Consider the following 18,646-nt stretch of genomic DNA (forward strand, 5'->3'; position numbering starts at 1 on the left):
ATAAAGTTAGGTAATTTTAGACTCTGGGCTTAATGTTCTTAATGGGGGTGGCCCCTCTTTAGATGGTAATGTGCATTACTTAATTTACTTCAAGATGGGTGAAGCCAGCCTTGTTTCATGCGGGGACCCTCCTGCTCATTCTGTTGAGTGGGGTCCCAGACCTCTGCCCCAAAGCCCTTCCCTGAGGGCAGCGCTGAGGCTCACTGGAAGAAGCAAACTCAGAGCATTGCAGGAGCCTTTCATGGTTTGTTTCATGCATTTCTCGCTGTTCTCTCAAGTCATGCTAATAAGCTGTGTAGTTCTGTGGAAGAGGGGATTTGAGCAAGTGCATAGAGCAAGAAGAAAAGCCACAATTCCTACTTTCTCACAGCAATTAAGGGCGCAATCCTATGCATGTTTAGACAGATAGCAGTCCTTCAATTCCTAGCATGCCCCAGCCAGCATGAGGCTCTGCACCCCTCTTCTATTACAATCATGGCTGGCTGGGGCATGCTGGGAGCTGTAGGATTTTTTCCTGTCTAAACATGAATGGGATTGGGCCCTTAAGGGTACAGGATCCCCATCCTTCTTTGCACTTGGCTTTTCTAAAAGGCAGCCACCCCACAAAGTAAGATCAAATGATTTATCCGACGGCAGTAGCAAGAGCTGATATTGCATACTGCAGGGGTGCAGAACCGCTTGCAGCCTGAGGGTTGAATTCTGTACTGGAGAAGCTCTCGGGGGCTACATTACAGTTGTGAGTGGGGCCAAAGGCAATAGGGGCCAGGGCCAAAAAACCAAAAATACCAGCCTATTGAAGCTTAAAGCTCTCACTGCCATTAACTAAGCCTTAGGAGAGGCATTTCAGCCTTTTAGAATGGGGGGGGAACATGAACCAAAGCCAGAAAACCACCAAATTATAGGGGTGGGGGAAGTGGCTAGGGCCAGGGGAAGGGGGTGCTATTTGGCCCCTGGAGGGCCAGATTTGGCCCTCAGGCCTGGGGTTCTGCACCCTGGCATAACAGCTAAGCTATGATTCAGGAAGTCCCCGATTCAAACCTCACCTCTGCCATAAGCTCACTAGGTGGCCTTAAGCAAGGCACAGCCTCTCAGCTTCAGATATCCCAACTGCAATATGGGGGACAATGCTACTGACTTACCTTACAGGGTTGTTGTAAGGGTTACAGCTCAGTGTGAAGTGCTCTGAACACCAGGGAACAGCTATACAATTGCTAAGTATTATTTGACAACATTTCTGTTTGTATCCAGGATAGCCTCCCTTTGAGACATAATGGACGTGCAACTAGAAAAATTGTCTGATCTCCACCATGACTTAAATTATTTCATCTCTAGAATTCATAGCTCTGGCTCTATTATAATGATGTTGGTGTTATTTTTAAAGAACCTCCTGCATTTCAGTGGAAGGGATCTAAAAATTAATGTGCCAAATCTCCTCTAAATGATCTGAATGTGTTTCCAACATGATAGGGCTACAGTAGACTAGTTGTAATTGGGGCTGCTACTTCACACATTGCCAAAAAAGGAGGAAACATGTCACCAAAAAGAGGACAAAGGAGGAAACAGATCTGCATAACAAGTACATGTGCTGATTTATATGTATAGATGCACATTTGGAAATTACTAACATTTAAATAGAAATACAATATGCCTCACTGTTGTGGGGAAGCCTGGGACCAGGTGATCCATGGTCCCACCTCGTCAGTCTGCTGTCCAGGGGCTGACTGTTGATGGGCAACTTCGAGGCCGCTCCTCCCCCTACTTATATTTCTTTATCTTTAGACCAGGCTTGGACTGGACAGCCCTACAAATAGAGGACACCTTCCAACAGAGGATTATCCTCTGTAAAGTAGGCCACATGGCCACCCTAGTTGTAAGAATTGGCCAAACCACAACATTTGTCAGTAGATGGATGTTTATATTGACCATGCCACTGAAAATTATATTTCATTTTCAGGACCTCATCATCATCTGATATTTTTTCTAGGCATTTTTTGTTCCAGACAGCATCACGGATATGAAACAATGGATACTTGCCTCATGCCTCTTAGGAATATGTTCTGCTCTGCCGGTAATCAATGCAACCTTACCTCAAACTGCTAACCATCTGAGATGTTAAGAAAGAGTCTGTTCTTTTTTTGTTCTTGTTTTAAATCAGTAATGCGGAATGTTATCTGGAGACCAGCTTTGTGCAGGTAGCTAGAGTAGATGGTCTTCTGGTTCTTTCTCATGACTAAGGGAACTTTGACATCATGGGGGACAATGCTACTGACTTACCTTACAGGGTTGTTGTAAGGGTTACAGCTCAGTGTGAAGTGCTCTGAACACCAGGGAACAGCTATACAATTGCTAAGTATTATTTGACAACATTTCTGTTTGTATCCAGGATAGCCTCCCTTTGAGACATAATGGACGTGCAACTAGAAAAATTGTCTGATCTCCACCATGACTTAAATTATTTCATCTCTAGAATTCATAGCTCTGGCTCTATTATAATGATGTTGTACTGTTTGGATGTTGGACTGTTTCCAAGGCATTTTACAAATGGGTTGAATGTTATGACAAAGCCCCAGTGGACATGTAACATAGTTACACTGCTGATATCTTAACCTTGGTTAAGAGATTGGGACCAGGCTGTGGGCTCACTGGTTCTTTCCCTCAACCTCCTCCCCTGCCCAGAGCAGTTTACCCCTTCCTTCTCTTCCTAGCATTAACCATGGTTTTGCAATACACAAGCACCAATACAGCCCATGGATAATACAACCCATGGTTCCTTTGGAAACCAGGTATTGAAACCATGGTTTGAAGTCTGCTTGGGAAGCACAGTTTTGCTTAAGTGGGGTCTTTACTAGAAGTATCAGTGTGGACTATTTCAGGTGAAATCCCCAATTGTTGTTTTTGCAGTTTGTGAGAGGTCTCCCGTTTTCTACATCCTTTATCACATTCCTAATTCTTTTAATTGAGGATGTAATAAGAAAGCAGGAGAACCCCAAAGGCTTAAAGGGTTACTTTGAATGTTTTGATCCCAATCCAAAGCTGATCATGACTTTAAGACTGATTGAAACCCATGGAACAAGTTACTGGTGACTAACTGATGCTCCGTTACCTTAGTCAGGACTTTGTCATATACAACACAGCTGGATTGGAACCATTCAGTTTTATGTTATCTATACAAAGTTGAAGTGAATCTGTGACCATTTTTACCTAGTTAAACCTTGATACAATATTAATTCCATGTGATAAGGCTAAACATCAATGACAAACTTGCTTCTCCCTTCAACAAGCAATTAACTTCTTCCCAAATGCTGAAAAAGAAAAAAAATCCAATATATATTTTGTTTGTTCACAGATTCTTCCTCAACATGCTGGGATTCCTGGAATTGGTAGTATAAGCTTGGAGGTACATATTCCCCCTGCCCCGGCAGTTCCATTTTATTTATTTACAATATCTGTATACCGCCCAATAATTAAAATGTCTTCTGGTTTACATTAAAATTTTTAAAAGTTAAAAAGTAAAACACAAATATGAGATCTCTAAGAAAATAAATCTTAGAGATATTTATTGCAAATATTACAATACCTCTAAGATATTTGGGGGTCATTATAATAACCTCCAAGCAGAGATGGTCCAATTAGTATCTAAGGCTGAAATCCTATACACACTTACCTAGGAGCAAGTCCCATTAAGCCAGCCTTTCCCAAACTGGTGCCCTCCAGATGTATTGGACTACAACTCCCATAATTCCCAGCCAGCATGGCCATTTCCAGGGGATTTGGGGAGTTGCAGTCCAACACACCTGGAGGATTCTGGGTTGGGGAAGACTGGATTAAACTCAGTGGGACTGACTTCTGAGTAGATATGCATAGGATTGCACCATTAGTAGGCCTTTCAAAACTATGGCTTCTGTTTAAAATAAATAATATACCAACAGATTGCGCTAAAAGGGACATGTTGAAATTTGAAAAACCAAACCAATCAGGGAATTCCGGTAGGGGCCAATAAATAATTCTCAGTGCATAAATTACAGGGATGTTTTTCTTCACTGTAAAAAGATCTCATAACGTTTCCAAACATAGAATAGAAAGATGGGATTTATGGAACAGGAACATTTGGAAAACTGTACATAGTTTAACAATGATGCCAATACAAAAAATCTCAGAATTTTTCTTTTCTCTTCTTTTTTCCTAAATAATTTGGGAGATCAGGCACTTCACCCAGGACTTTTGGGAACTGTAGTTCAGTGAGAGTACTGCTAGCAATGTCTCACAGAGAAGTCTCAGCAGCTTTACAAAACTTTAGCCAGTGGCAGCACCAGAAAAAAATATTGGGGCAGAAGGGGCAAAGTGCATTTCTTGGGTGCCAAGATTTGTTCCATATGTTAAGAGTTCTGAAAAAAACTACTGGGGGTGGGTGGAGTGAGCTACTTGTCAGGGTGTCTCTTGCCTCCTTTGCTACCCCTCTGGTGCCACCCATGACTACAGCTCTTACAGTCCCACAAAAGTGCTACAAAACACAGTAATGTACTCTTACATTGATGGCCAAAGCATGCATGCAATGGGTGATCGGGTCAAGCTGACAGTCCCTTGCCACACCTGCCCCTACCTCCCATTTACATGTTGACATTCGCTTTTGAACAGCGGCATGCACACATACCACTCCATGTGCTCAAAACATGCTAGTGCCATTTGTGCGCCTTGATTTTGCACTCACAAATGGGGCCTACATGCCTTGTACTTGTGTGTGTCACCCTCTGGGCCATGCTCGGAGTGGCAATCCAACACATCTGGAGGGTTCCGCCCTCTTCCATACATGACAACGTGGGGATAGCCAGTGAAAATGATTAGTATTACGTTCAGGACAGACAAAAAGAAGTACTTCCTCACACAGTGCATCATTAAGCAATGGGGTTTGCTGTCCACAAGATGTAGTGATGGCCACTCGCTTAGATGGATTTTCATAGAGCCATAGAATAGTAGGGTTGGAAGGGGCCTAGGGGAATTAGTCAAATTTAATGGCGAATGGTTCTGTCAAGAGCTATTAGCCATGATAGTGAGAAAGCACCTCTGTGTCAGAGGCAGTATAATTATGGATGCCAGCTGCTGGAGGCAAACAAGGGGGCAGGGCTGGTGTTTTCAGGCTCGGCCTGTGGGCTTTCTGAAAGAATCTGGCTGCCACCTTTGGAAACTAGATGCTGGACTAGCCACCTTGAGCACTATTTTAATGGAAGGGCAGATATAAATAACATAAATAAATCCGAGCTGGCCAAGCTCCTCTTATGTTCTTCTGATATTCTGCTTCTCATATCTAATATGTAAGAGGTAATTCCTCAAATGTGAGGAAACATCACTCTGAATATGTTCAGGAGCATTATTCTTTATGTTCTAGATTAGCCTTCACCAATAACCTGGTGTCCTCCAGATGTTTTGGATGACAACTCCCAGAATTCCTGACCATAGACCATACTGGCTGGATTGGACCAATAGGAATTGGTCCTAAACATCTGGAGGGCATTAGGCCAGGGAAGGCTGTTCTAGACCTTAGGTCTGGTATCAAAATAAGGTTCTGGTTAAGACCCAGTTCTGTGCAGGTTAAGCAATGGTCCTAAGATGGATATAAGAAGAAGAAGAGTATTATACAGAAGAAATGGTTGATATTAACATTGGAGTTTTTTTTTTCTTATTGCTTTTCAGAGGATGAGGCAATTTGGTAGACCTAATATGCCAAATGTACTTCCACAGGTAACTGCAACTAAATCTAATTCTCTATTAGTCTGTTTCTAAATGAATGAGTAAGAGTAAACTGACAATGGTATTCCAGAATCTTATCCATATGGAAGGTGCATGACAATCATGGAAATCACCACCACCACTTATTGTTCCTTTAGAAATGATAAGGTGCAATAATTTGGGAATAATTCCCAAATGTTTTCAAGGTAAATCAGAAGAGACAAAAGAAGAAAGGTGCATCTATACTCTACTTTAGCCTTCCCCAACCTGGTTCCTTCCAGATGTTTTGAAGTGCAGGTCTCACTATCCCTGGATATTAGTCATCCTGGCTGGGGTTGTAGTCCAAATCATTTGGAGGGAGCCTGGTTGGGTAAGTCTGCTCTTCTTATGGGCTTATATCAGGGGTGGGGAACCAGTGGCCCTCTAGATGTTGCACTCCAACTCTCATCAGCCCCACCCAGCCTGTCTAGTGGTCAGGAAAGATGGGAGTTGTAGTTCAACAATATCTGGGAGGCCACAGGTCCGTCCCCCCCTTATACGTATGGTTGACACTGTGGATTAAGTTGGTCATGACTAAGGCTGCAAACAAATCAAACCGAAGATTATGGTCATAGACCAGCATAAAAAGGCTGCAGCCCTTTTGCACACTTATGTTCAGCCCATTGGGCTCAGTAGAACTTGTTTGCATTCAAAGAATTCCTACTCCCACTGAAAGCACTGGGCCTTACAGCACAATGCATGTCTACTCAGAAGTAAGTCCCAGTGAGTTGCCTCAGACTTCTTCACAGGTAAGTGTGTAAGATTGCGTCCTCAGTCTTGACTAGCTTGTTCCACTTATTTCTTGGACTTGCAGCCCAATTTAATTAATGTTTATTCAAGAGAAAGATTCAGTGGGCCTTACTTTCAAGTGTGCATAGGATTGCAGTCTTAGACATAAACTAACTTCATCTGGATTGGGGTCATACTGGTTAAAACCCCCGCATATTTATACTGTAGAAGGCATTTGGAGGTCTTAGTTGAAAGCTGGGTTTTTAAAAATCATGTAGTGATCTTGTATGGTGTCTTTTAGATTGGCTTTATGTTTTTTTTTATTGAAATGGTTTTATGTTGATTTTATTTGTTTCCTTATTTGTAAGCCACCTTGAGGACTCTTCTTGGTTCCAAGAGGCAGAACAGTTAATAAATAACTACATATTGTTTCAGCCTGTTCTGCCTCTTTCTCACTGACTAAATTCTCACAGCCTCTTTCTCACTGACTAAATTGTCAAGTGGAAAAGAACTGGATATGTAAACTTCGCTGAACCAATTGAAAAGCCCATTTAAAATATATTTTATTTATGAACTATTTTTGGCTGCTAAATATCAACCTGAATTTGTAAGCTGAATTTGAACTTGAGCTTTTGAGAACTTTAAAACTGGAGTTACAACTTCAGAATAAACGTATCTACTTTTGCCATTTCTTCAGTATGCTCAACCTTATACCTATGCTGATCCATTCCATTCAATGTGGATGCACAATTTCCTCCCATCACATTCGTCATTCTATTGGATGAGGCGAAGACCTCAAGAACATGAAACCCAACAGGTAAGCCATTCAAGCAGTTATAACTCTAGAAATTGGACAGAGTAAGAGGAAATTTAAATGAAGGATTGTCAAGATGGGTCTTCTAGGCTTGTTAGTTTCTGGATATTTCCAAATATAGTGGCAGTTTTTCATTGGATTTTTTGCTCATCTTTAGGAATGGTCACCAAGTATCAGATTATTCACATCAGCACATCAACGCCTTGGTATGTGTAGTAATCAGCTTAAGTAGGAGTGGGCAACTGTTGCCTTCCAGATGTTGTAGGACTACAACTCTCATCAGCCCTGGCCAGCACAGCCAATGAGGAGGAGGGATTATGAGAGTTGCTGTCCGATAACATCTGGAGGGCCACTAGTTGCCCAGCCCTGAACTAATGTCTACAGAGGCAACTCACCTCCACAAATTATGAGATCACTTGAATAAACGGATAGTGAGCAATCTGTCCCTTGGAAACACAGAGCTCATACAATTTTACCACCCATTAGCAGTTGATGTGTGGTAACATTCTCCTTACCTTGTAGATGGTGACAACCAAACAACCCCTATACCAGTGTGGAAAAGCTCTCCCCAAGGTACTTTGGTCATTCTATGGGCTTCTAGAAAGTTAAATACTGATTGAAAGCTCAACTCCACCAAAACAAAGGAAAGCAAGACACCCACAAGACATTATTTTAAACATAAGAGCCACAATCCAAAACAGAGAGGTGTGCCTAATTTTGGTCTGGTTAACATGATAATGTATACCATGGGCAGGGAACTTGGCATGCTCCAGATGTTTTGCACTGAAACTCTGATCAGCCACAGCCAGCATGGCCAATGATCAGGTATCATGGAAGTTGTAGACTAGAACATCTGCAAGGCACCAGGTTGCCTACCCCTGATTAAAACCATGGTTTAGATCACCCTTCCCCAACCTTGGTCTCTCCAGTGGTTTTGACCTGCAATTCACTTCAGCCCTAGCCAGCATGGCCAATGGTCAGGGATGATGGAATTCAAAGGCCAAAACATCTAGAAGGGCCCAGGTTGAGGAAGGTCGATTTAAATGCTTGTGGACATGCTGCAGTGAGCCCTGGGCTTGCATGCTCCTTTCCCCTCACTTCTTGTTTTGCCTTTGAGAGGAGGAGAGTGAAAGCTTTTGCTTGCACTGTAGAATAAACTACAGTTTCACATTACTTCCAAATTCAAGGAACTGTAGTTTGTTCTAACCAAAGTTAGTTAAAACAAACCAGGATCAAATTGTGATCTCACCACAGTCTGAATTGTAGCTGTTGAGTCAGGAAACAAAGTTTTTCAAAGTTTTTTTTTTAATTGAACTATGCAATCATGTACTCCACACCCCCATATTGGATACATTCCTAGTTTATGCAAATATTTTTGACAATGAAGAGTCTCCAAGCAGTTACTTTCCTCCGTTGCTTTTTCCCATAATTTAGCTTCTTTTCTGGTGGTGACCTCTTGCAGTTAGGTTTCAATTTCACTGTACTTTAAATTACTTTGGGGAACGTATGCTGCAGAATCATGCCAGGATTAGTCAGCACTCACTAACACACAAAGGAACAATCAGGGGAAAACTGAGCCCTAGGCAAATCCCATCGAAAGCAACACAACCAGAATTAGTCATAGCTAAAGTCTCATTGACTTCAGTGGAACTCAGACATTAACAAGTTTTGCTGGACTGGGCATCCCATCTCCAAACCAAAATTATATGGCGCATTAGGGATGGATGAATGTAGTATAACATGAGATTTCGTAGGCCAGAACCTAATCCATTAGACATACTGTTTTATTAATGGCTATAATACCTTTAGTGTGCCCCAAAGTCATTTATTAATGACTTCATACTGCCTCCCATTGCTTCACAGTATGAATATTCTATGCCAGTGCACCCTCCTCCACTGCCATCTCAGCAAACGCCCACTCTGCTTCAACAGCCTGGAATTCAAGAGCAACCTCGCTACCCATTCACGAATCTAATTCCTACAAGGCAACTCCAACTCCAACAGTATGATATGCAGCCACCATTCCAGCAGAATCCATTTGCTCTGCCAGAAGGAAATCAACCAGTTCTTCAGCAACAGCTGCCCCCACCAGACAGACAAACACAACAGGTCAGTTTGATAAATGGTTGACTCAGAAATCCAGAACCTGCTAGTATAGGTGGGACCTCTCAGACTCCAGTGCTTGAACCAGGAACTTCCTTTATGGCAGTACCACAGAGACTGTTTTGGGCACAGAAAGGCATATGAGTGTACAACATTGGCTACTGTGATGCAGGGCTGGTGTCAAGGGTAGGCATGGTTAGGCACCTGCCAATGGCCCACCACCCAGCAGAGGCCCACTGACAAGACCCCCCTGGAGTTGCTCCTCCTCCTCACCATTGCAACCTGCTAGTTCACCTGGCTCTTGTTCTGGCCCAGACAGTGGCGGTGGTGAGAAGGAGGAGCAAGAGATGCCATGGCCTACTTGCTCACTGGCTCTCTGCCTGTCAAGCAAGCAAGTGGCAGTAATGATGGGAAAGATGACAAAGAGCAGCAGGAGCTGTTGACAATGGTGGTGAGAAAATAGACTCCCTGAGGGAGGGCCCCCGTTGAGGATGTCTTGCCCAAGGGCCCTCAAAAACCTGGAGTCAGCATGGCCCAGGGTAGTGGCAAGGGCTCACCAAGTCTAGCACTAGCTCTGGAGGTATTTGACTAGTATCACAAACTCAAGGAGACCAGAAACCAAACGTCTGGTGTTTTAGTGCCTCCAGAATGCATTAATTTAAAAGTCATCACCCCAGGTTTGCTTTTGCTTATACTTTTGACGTAATTCTGGAATTTGTGCTATTAGTGCAATTTATTTCAAGGATTAAGGGAAAGTAGTGTGAAAGACGTCTGTAGGTTAAACATTAATCTCCCAAGTATGTTAGGTTGATTTCTTACCCAAGTTAAGTTAGAGTTTTTGTAAGATACAGTTAATTTTTTCTTCTATGGAATTTCAAATTTCAGCCCCGTCCTGGACATCCTAAACACTGTTGTTAAAGAATCCAGTTTTAAATGCATATTAGGATTAAGTGCATATTAGGATTAGGGCTGTAAAAAATTCTCTTTTTTATTCACTTCCTGTCTGCTAATCTAATGGCTTTAAATGTTTTCTTTTGATAAATACAGTTACCAGCTGTACAAGAATACTCAGGGACATTAGGTCAGGCAGTAAGTATACCTGTTTATTTCATATCCCCATTGAATAGCTACCATTAGAATCTAAAGTGGGGGTGGGCACAAGGCAGATTTCCAGATGTTTTGGACTTCGACTCCCAGAAGCCTCCGCCAGCATGGCCAATGGTCAGGAATGCTGGGAGTTGAAGTCCAAAACATCTGGAGATCGATGTTCTGCCCACCAGTGATCTAAAGGGGTGTGTGTGTTTACTGGTTTTATGCCAGAACACTCTTGGCCTCCACTCTCCATCTCCAGTAAGGGCAACGGGGCAGAGCCTGCAGCAGGATCCCCCTGTGCTCCTATGCCTGCTTCATCCCTTGGACACTGGCTCATGGCGGCAGCAGCAGCAGCAAGGAAGCCTTCTGCCATTTTGATTTTCCTGCAATGCCCCAGGGGAGTGAGTGAGAAGGCAGCCAAGGGAGTGAGTAGGGGTGCACCCCAGGGGGCTTTAACTTGGAGCCAGCCCTGAATATGGGGATGATAAATACTGCTCCTCCCTGCTGGACAGGGTTGTATTTAGGGAATGCTCAAAGAATGGATGCAATTTGAACACCCTGGAAGCATTATATAAATAAGTAAAGTCCTTGTGCAGAAATAGTCACTTACAAACAAATCATTGATCCTCCTTCCATTCTTGAATATGTAACACCTGAAGTTTTTTTTTGGGGGGGGGGTCCTTGCATGTGTATTGTAGTGCCTGCTCAATACATTTGTTATTTGGCTTTGCATTTCACTGGATGTTTCTCTGCTCCATCTTTTTGCAAAGATTTATCCAGGTTTACATGGAACGCAACAAGACCTAGCACAACTACCACAGCAGCAACCTGTAAGTTGATTCTCATAGTGGAATCCTATTGCCAACATGCTGATTCCCACCACAGCCAACCTCTCATAACATGCGGACCCACCTACCGGAGATGAGCGTTTGTGCGCAGTGGCTGTTCGCAGAAGGCAGTAGCCATATAAGAGCTAAGCAAGAATTCTGTGCATAGTGGTTCTTCCTGTACCATCTTTCACAAAGTAAATGACACACAGAAACATGCAGGCCTAAAGCAAAGGCAATGGCCAAGTGTCTTCCTTTCAGCCTCCTCCCCCCACCCAAACTGCCTCACAGACATTCCTGGGCACGGCCACAGAGCACCAGGCAAAGGAGGTAGAAGCTCAGCTTCTTTCTTAATTCCTTAAAACTAGGATTTATTGGCTGACATTCTACAGGAAAAAGCAAACAGTACTCAAGGTGACTCACACAGAAATATAGCAATATCCCTTAGGCCAGGGACAGGCAACTTGTGGGCTTCCAGATATTGCTGGACTGCAACTCCCATCAGCCCTAGCCAGTGTAGTTAACTGTGAAGGATGATGGGAGTTGTTGTCCAACAACACCTGGAGGTCCACCAGTTGCCCATCCTTGCCTTAGGCTGTCTTGGCCACAGTTAAATTTCCAGGCAGCGGTGGAGGCTTAGAAATGACAAGCATCTCAAACCCTCGGCTTATACAGCCCCAGTGATTCTTAATATCCAGGCCACGATCACTGTGTGTAATCATAAACTAGGTTTGCCAACATTCTTTTAGTTGACTGGGCTCCTGAGCTTTAGCCTGCCTGCCTGCCTCCCTCCCTCCCTCTCTCCCTCCCTCCCTCTCTCTCTTTCTCTCACACACATGCGCACACACACACACACACTCTCACTCACTCATATACATACTCATACTCACTCTTACTTAAGAAGTCAAGGTCTAGCTACATCCATTAGATTACAATGTCTGTGTTTTAAGGTAAAACAATGGAGAGTCTTGCAGCATCTTAAAGTCTTAACACATTTATTCTGGCAGATGCATGGAATATTATGGAGAGTTTCAGGTTTAGATGCACTACATTTGGTGAGGTCGGGGGAAGAATTACAGACAGTGAGGTCAGAAGGATATTAAATGCAGAAAATAATGGTCAGTAACAATCCCATTATTAACAGTGGTCATTCATAGTGGGGCTGGTCAAAAGGTTGGCAATTCTATCCAAGGCAATATTTATACTCTTTCTTCTGTCTTCCCTCTCCTAGCTGTCACTGGCAGCATGGGCACCAAGTTGCCCTACTGAGATATTATTTTGCTTTTGTACCCAGGTCTGCAAATTCTACAGCTACTTCTGCTTGGGCAAAGATAGGGGTCTCTGTGTCCAGGAAGTCCACAGCAAAAGTTGACACCAGTCCTGCCAATAGACAAATATGTACTCCAAACAACTGGACTATAATAGGAATAGTAACACAATATCTAGAGAAGATTGTTAGGGGGGATAAACATTATCTCAGTACCCCTAAATTTTATGTTGAAGGGAAAACATATGGCGAGCACAGTAATACAGTTAGGGTGTATCTACATTACATGAACTGAATATTGAGTCTTACACCCAATTTCACCATCGTGGTTTCTCCAGACTCCTGGGATTATAGGGTGGTAGGTGTTGAGACTTCCTTGTTAGAGATTCCAACATGCCCCTGATAGTGCCACAGATCTCAGGGACCCAGTTTAAATATGAAGTGTAGATAGAGCATCAGAACATGATTACCATTGAGTACAGGATGCAGACCTACCAAATGGGCCATTGGTCCAGTCTAAAAAGGCAGTTTTCTTTTCACTCTAAGTTCTGTACTGTTTTATGTTAAATAACAAGAACAGATGGTGTCTCTTAAACCAACACCTCTGTGTTAATTATTTCTTTCTTTTGCCTAGATATATCCCAGTTTGTATTACATGCCTTACATAGCAAACCAAGGAGTAAGTATTTTACGTTCATTTAAGACTAGTGAAATAATTATAATTATGATCTCAGGGTGTGTGTGTGGAGCAATGCATCTCTATGCGCTCTGCACACAATAACACATGGGAACCACTATCACCACCACTCCTATAGATATTGGGTCACCCAGCACTGGGACTAAGGGACAGGTTTTTTCTCCAGTGCAACACACAGAATGGAGAGGGAAACACTCAAGGATGCAACTCAAATGATGGCAAAGCATTCCCTTCTGCTCTGGCTAAGCCCAACGTTCCCCTTGCTCTCCTGCTATGGCTGTATCAGACTCAGAGCAAATTATGGGGTATTCCAAAAGGCAAGGCAACAGAGCCAGCGAAAGGTCATGCACAAAAGTTCCAGTCCAGAATGGGATCAGGCAAAGGCAAGAGAGGACCAGATACAAACAAAGGTCAAAGCACAATTGAGCAGCACATTACCATACACAGTCCAGAAGCACTGGATTGGACTGTGCTACTGACCTTTGGACTCATACAGGAGTCCAAAGGTCAGTAGCACAGGTCCAGAAGGCAAAGTCCAGAAAGCAAAGCATCAGAACTAATGAACAACATTGTTCCAACCCTAACTAAGGCTAAAACTGGAGGCTTATGTAGCCAGAATGTTCTGAGCCCCACCCGGGCTCACCTGCAGTGTATTACAGGCCCTCTGGCAAAAGACCTACTTGGGAGGGGGGCCTTGCTCCCAAGTAGTCCTCCTTTATAATCAAGCACTCCTTCTCAGAGGAGTCCTATTGGCGCCTCTTGAGTAGGGATGTCCATCGCAGGAAAATCCAGCTCTTTTAGGGCCCAATGGATTCCCACAATGCCCCTGCCTCGGCTTGCCTTTGTGAGCCAAACGGGGGTTTGATCCCATAATCTGGGAACTCCCCCTCCCATAAACGTGATGTCATTTTTTTCTTCTTCTGTAAATGCAAAGAACAAACGTTCCTGCCACTGCGCAACCATCCCTCTCTCCCAGTCAGTGTTGGCACTGGCAGGGAGAGATGGAGCATTGCACAGTGGCAACAACAAGGTGGGAGTGCCATGGCACCCTCCTCCCACTCTGCTGCCACCATCATGCCAGCATCACAACTGTCTCTCTCTGGGAGTCCTGCCAGAGAAGGATGGTTGCACGGTGTGGCGGTGGCGACAGGGTGGGAGGGGACCGCCATGGTGCTCCCTTCACACTCTGCTGCTGCTCCTCCACTGCCATCACTCAACCCTTCCTCTCTTCCTGCCAGTTTTGGCACCAGCAGGTAGAGAGGGAGGGTTGCATGGCAGGGGCAGCGGCAACAGGGTGGGAGGGGAGCGCCATGGCTCTCCCCTCCCAACCTGCCTCGGCTGATGCCATGCAAAGTGATAAGTTCCACCAGCTGACCCAACTAGCTGCAGACCAAGTTGGTCCAGTAGGCGGATGTCAGGTTGCAGGGGTGTGAGCCAGCGAAAGCTCGCTGAGCTCCACCCCCCAAACAGATTCCTCCAACACCCCTGCTCTTGAGGCAGTGATGCTCTCAGAGGCTAGGTGGTTGCCCAGCCTCTACCTCAGAGGTGGAACTCCCCACCTCCTGCAGGGATGGACTCGCAGTGATCTCCACTGAGGGCCCAGGCTCCCCCAGATCTCCTGGCATGGGTGGCTCCTTGGCATGGTCTGTCTCTGGGAGCTCTAACTCCTCCTCAGAGGAGGGTTCCTCCAGCAGGGGAAGACACTGCCCCACTGTTTTCCTGACTGCAGCGTGGTTGCTTTGCTTCTTACCCAACAGAGAACTAACTTGGTCCCTATTCACATAGCTCCACTCATTCCTCTGCACAATCCCATCCTTTTGTAGGTCATGCTAAAATGTGACCAAGAGACAGAATCCAGAATGTGTCTTTTTCATGTATGGCTTGCAAAATACTAACACTAATACTACTACTAATAAGTGATTATAATGCAGTTATTTCAGCATCAGCAATAGAGCACTTACGCATGTTATCATGACCACTGGAAGTCTTGGATTTCAGGTTTTTTATTTAGAGATGACAAACATGTTCATAGAAGGAGAGCAGAACACACCAGAGCACACAAACATGTTTACTATGCAGTAATGTTTCAAAAGGAAGGGAAGCATATAATTTAGCAGCATGGCCTTTGTTCCGTTCTTTTTTAATGATGTGCATAGAAATACTTTACTACATCCAATGAAACGATGGGTCTGAAAGCTCTAAAATGAAGGGTGTGGTGTGTGTTTTTCAGTGTATGTGTATTGGTCTGGAATGATTGATTCTTGATATGTGGTTTGCCTCCATGTTCCTTAGGGCACTCCTGCCAGATTAGGAATAGTAAGCTCAGAAGAAATGCAGGTGGGTTGTGAATGTGATATTAATTTACTTTGTGAAGGCATAAGCCAATTCCCTCTCCATTACCTCTCTTATGATATAAACTAGGGGCTAGGAATGTGTGGCCCTACAGATGCTATTGGACTCCAACTCCCATCAGCCCCAGCCAGCATCGCCAATGGTCAGGGATGATGAGAGCTATAGTCCAACAACATCTGGAGGGCCAAAGGTTCCTCATTCCTGCTATAAACATAAACTACTAGCTGCTGTACACAAAACAGCAGTACCGAGCTTTCTACAGGGAACGCCATTACGCTTAAACTGGTATTCTGCTGACTACAGGATTGTAATGTCAACATATCCCCATAATTCTACTCATTTAGACCATTATCTCTGCACAAGTTTACCAGTGTTGAGTGACATCGGTAAAGGAATGACCACTGAAGTTAAAAAGAAGTATTGGGGGGAAACAAATATGTAATATTTTCTTCTAGCCTGGCATTCTGCTAATTCTACTAATTCAATGCCAAGGAGATTTTTTTTAAAAAACTGGGTCCTCCTAAAGCACTTTCTGTAAGAAGCAGTTTGCCTTTGCTCCACTGACACAAAGCATTGCCCCCAAGCCAAGGAAACAAATCTGTCCCAGTAGCCAAGAACTTCACAACACTAAAATCCCACTTTAGGCCCCATGGCTGAGATTGGACAGGCACAGGTTGCTATCCTATACTCACTTACCTGGGAGCACATCTCAATGGTGATGGTGGGCCCAGTGGATGCTGGTGGCTCTGATTTCGGTGTCACAGTTCCCACCAGTAACAGACAATGATATGGAGCAGGAGGTGGGAAATAAACAATGTTCTGCTAGAATGGCTAATCAGCCTTTCCTACCCTGGTGCTCTCCAGCATGGCCACTGGAAAACACCAGGTGAGATGGGGCTGGTTTACTGAGGGGGAGGGAGAATTAGAGACATGGCTCTCATTTCAGCAGCAGCTACATATTTCACATGTACCCTGAAGATCAACCTACCTGCCAATATTTACAAGGGGAGAGGCTATAGCTCAGGAGTAGAACACATGCTTTACATACAGAAGGTTCATTCCCAGCATCTCCAGGTAGGGCTGGAAAATCCTCTGCCTGAAATCCTGGAGAACTGCTGCCAGTCAGAGTCAGCAATACTGGGCTGGATGAACCAATGGTCTGACCTCAATATGAGGCAGCTTCCGATATTCCTAATACTACTATGATGTTGTACCAGTGGTGCAAATGGAATTATCAGTATGAGGTTCTAACACAGGCAACAACAAAAAAATACTCATTTTTCCCCGCAGGGTAAAACGTTCTAGCAGTGGGAAAACAGTGAATTTAAGGTAATCGTGGTAATGAATGTGGTAATGAATGTAATCGTGGTAATGAATGTGCTGTCATAACTTTTCAGGGTGGTGGCTTTGGTGCACCAGCCTATCGAGCAGCAGGCCCCGACCTCTTTGCCATGGATGCTAGGTTTGGAAACATGCCACTGAACAGAGGCCAGCCGGGTGATTACACTGTTGAAGATGATCAACTTGGAATAACTGAACAGCCAGAAGTGCAAGGAGGAGCTAACCTAGGGGCTAACCCTTCCGGCAAGGGGAGCAATGTAAGCCCATTAGATGGCAACCAGGGTGGCGCCGTGCCAAATGGCAACAGCAATCTGCTCAACCCTGCGGGCCAGAGCAAAGGACCATCAGGTGTAGCCCAAGCGACAATAATCCCTCTAGAGACTCAAGGACTCCCTGACAGCTTCATCCCCCTGGATGCTGCTGACACCACCATGCCTTTGGATCCCACCATGTTCCCTGAGGCCACATATACAACTAATGCAGGAAATGAGGCTGGCCAGCCACAGCTAGGCCAGGATGTCTGGCATTTCCAAGAGCCCTGAGTGTCCTTAAGGAACACGTGCCATTTGTGTACTCTTCAGGGATTTCCCGTGCTTGAGGCATTGACTTAGGAGGAGTATTAATCTTCCACATGCAATGAGCACCAAAGCATTACATGTGCTAATCAATGTACGCAGCTTGTGGCAGGGATGGCGTGGCCTTTGTTTCATGTTTCACATTTCACATTTCACATCTGGAAAAGCATGGGAGGTGGCCGATGATTTATGGCTAAAACCCAAACCTGGTTCTACTAGCAATTTGTGGAGGCTCTCGGTTCCTTTGGTGATGCCACTTTAGTTTTCGTATGCTTTTGGCCCCTGCCTGACTGGTGTTTTAAATAATGAGGAATATTTATAAACATTGCGCTTTAGAAACCAGAAATGCACTCAAGATTTATAAGCAGTTACAATCATCTCGGGTTTACGGCTGGTGTGCGTGGCTCTGATTCGGGTTAGATGGCTCAGTGTATTGCATTGATTTATGTAGGCAGCATGTAATAAACTTTTCTCTAACCATATTACTGTTTCATGTGGCTTGGTTTAAAAAATCCCACACAGATTAAATGAGAGAATGTTATTCAAAAGGTGTTTACAAACCTGAACAGTTTTTAACTCTTGGTTCTAGCATCCTTCCCTTCTCAAACACTTTCCTTCATTTGCCCCCTCAACATTGCACACAATATCCTTAGTCTTAGTAAAGCTTGGGTTTCCAGTGTGGTGCCCATGGACCCCAATATCCCCACATACACCTCTCTTGGTGCCCACCATGCTCCCTGCTCCTCCTGATTTTTATTTTATTAAGGTGTGTGTGTATATATATATATATATATATATACATACACACACACACACACATACACACACACACACACACACACAGAGAGAAGGAAGTTCTACCCTCCAGCGCCATCTTTATTTGGGTTCATTAGAGTGGCTTTGTGTTTTGAAGCTCAGAACCCACCTCTGCCTTGTACTTACTTTTCTTGTCTCACCAGTTTCCCTTCTGGGAAATGGGTATTTTGTGACCAGCCATTCTCACCATGGTAGCCATTTTATGATTGGGCAAGCTATTTTGTGAGAGCATCCACAACATAATTTCAAAATTCCAAATGTGCCCACTGA

General features: G+C 44.2%; 1 protein-coding gene across 1 annotated transcript; it reads left to right on the top strand.

Annotated features, from left to right (window-relative positions):
• Positions 1-1,990: 1,990 nt before the first annotated feature.
• AMBN (ameloblastin) lies at positions 1,991-18,041 on the top strand. Its single transcript, XM_084832167.1, has 10 exons — positions 1,991-2,068; positions 3,347-3,397; positions 5,689-5,736; positions 7,190-7,309; positions 9,170-9,415; positions 10,457-10,498; positions 11,272-11,331; positions 13,230-13,274; positions 15,585-15,629; positions 17,042-18,041. Exons 1-10 carry the CDS (start codon positions 2,015-2,017, stop codon positions 17,525-17,527), a joined length of 1,197 nt encoding a protein of 398 aa, XP_084688293.1. The 5' UTR covers positions 1,991-2,014; the 3' UTR covers positions 17,528-18,041.
• The last annotated feature ends 605 nt before the right edge of the window (positions 18,042-18,646 follow it).

Source organism: Heloderma suspectum, chromosome 2 (assembly GCF_057233095.1).
Source record: "Heloderma suspectum isolate Gila_16-S chromosome 2, 16-S_ref, whole genome shotgun sequence".
Taxonomy (NCBI): Eukaryota; Metazoa; Chordata; class Lepidosauria; order Squamata; family Helodermatidae; genus Heloderma; species Heloderma suspectum.

Coding starts and splice junctions, on each gene's coding strand:
- AMBN (XM_084832167.1), top strand. CDS start 2,015: ATGAAACAATGGATACTTGCCTCATGCCTCTTAGGAATATGTTCTGCT. Junction 5,737..7,189: donor TGCCAAATGTACTTCCACAG/GTAACTGCAACT, acceptor CCATTTCTTCAG/TATGCTCAACCTTATACCTA. Junction 10,499..11,271: donor CAGGGACATTAGGTCAGGCA/GTAAGTATACCT, acceptor CTTTTTGCAAAG/ATTTATCCAGGTTTACATGG.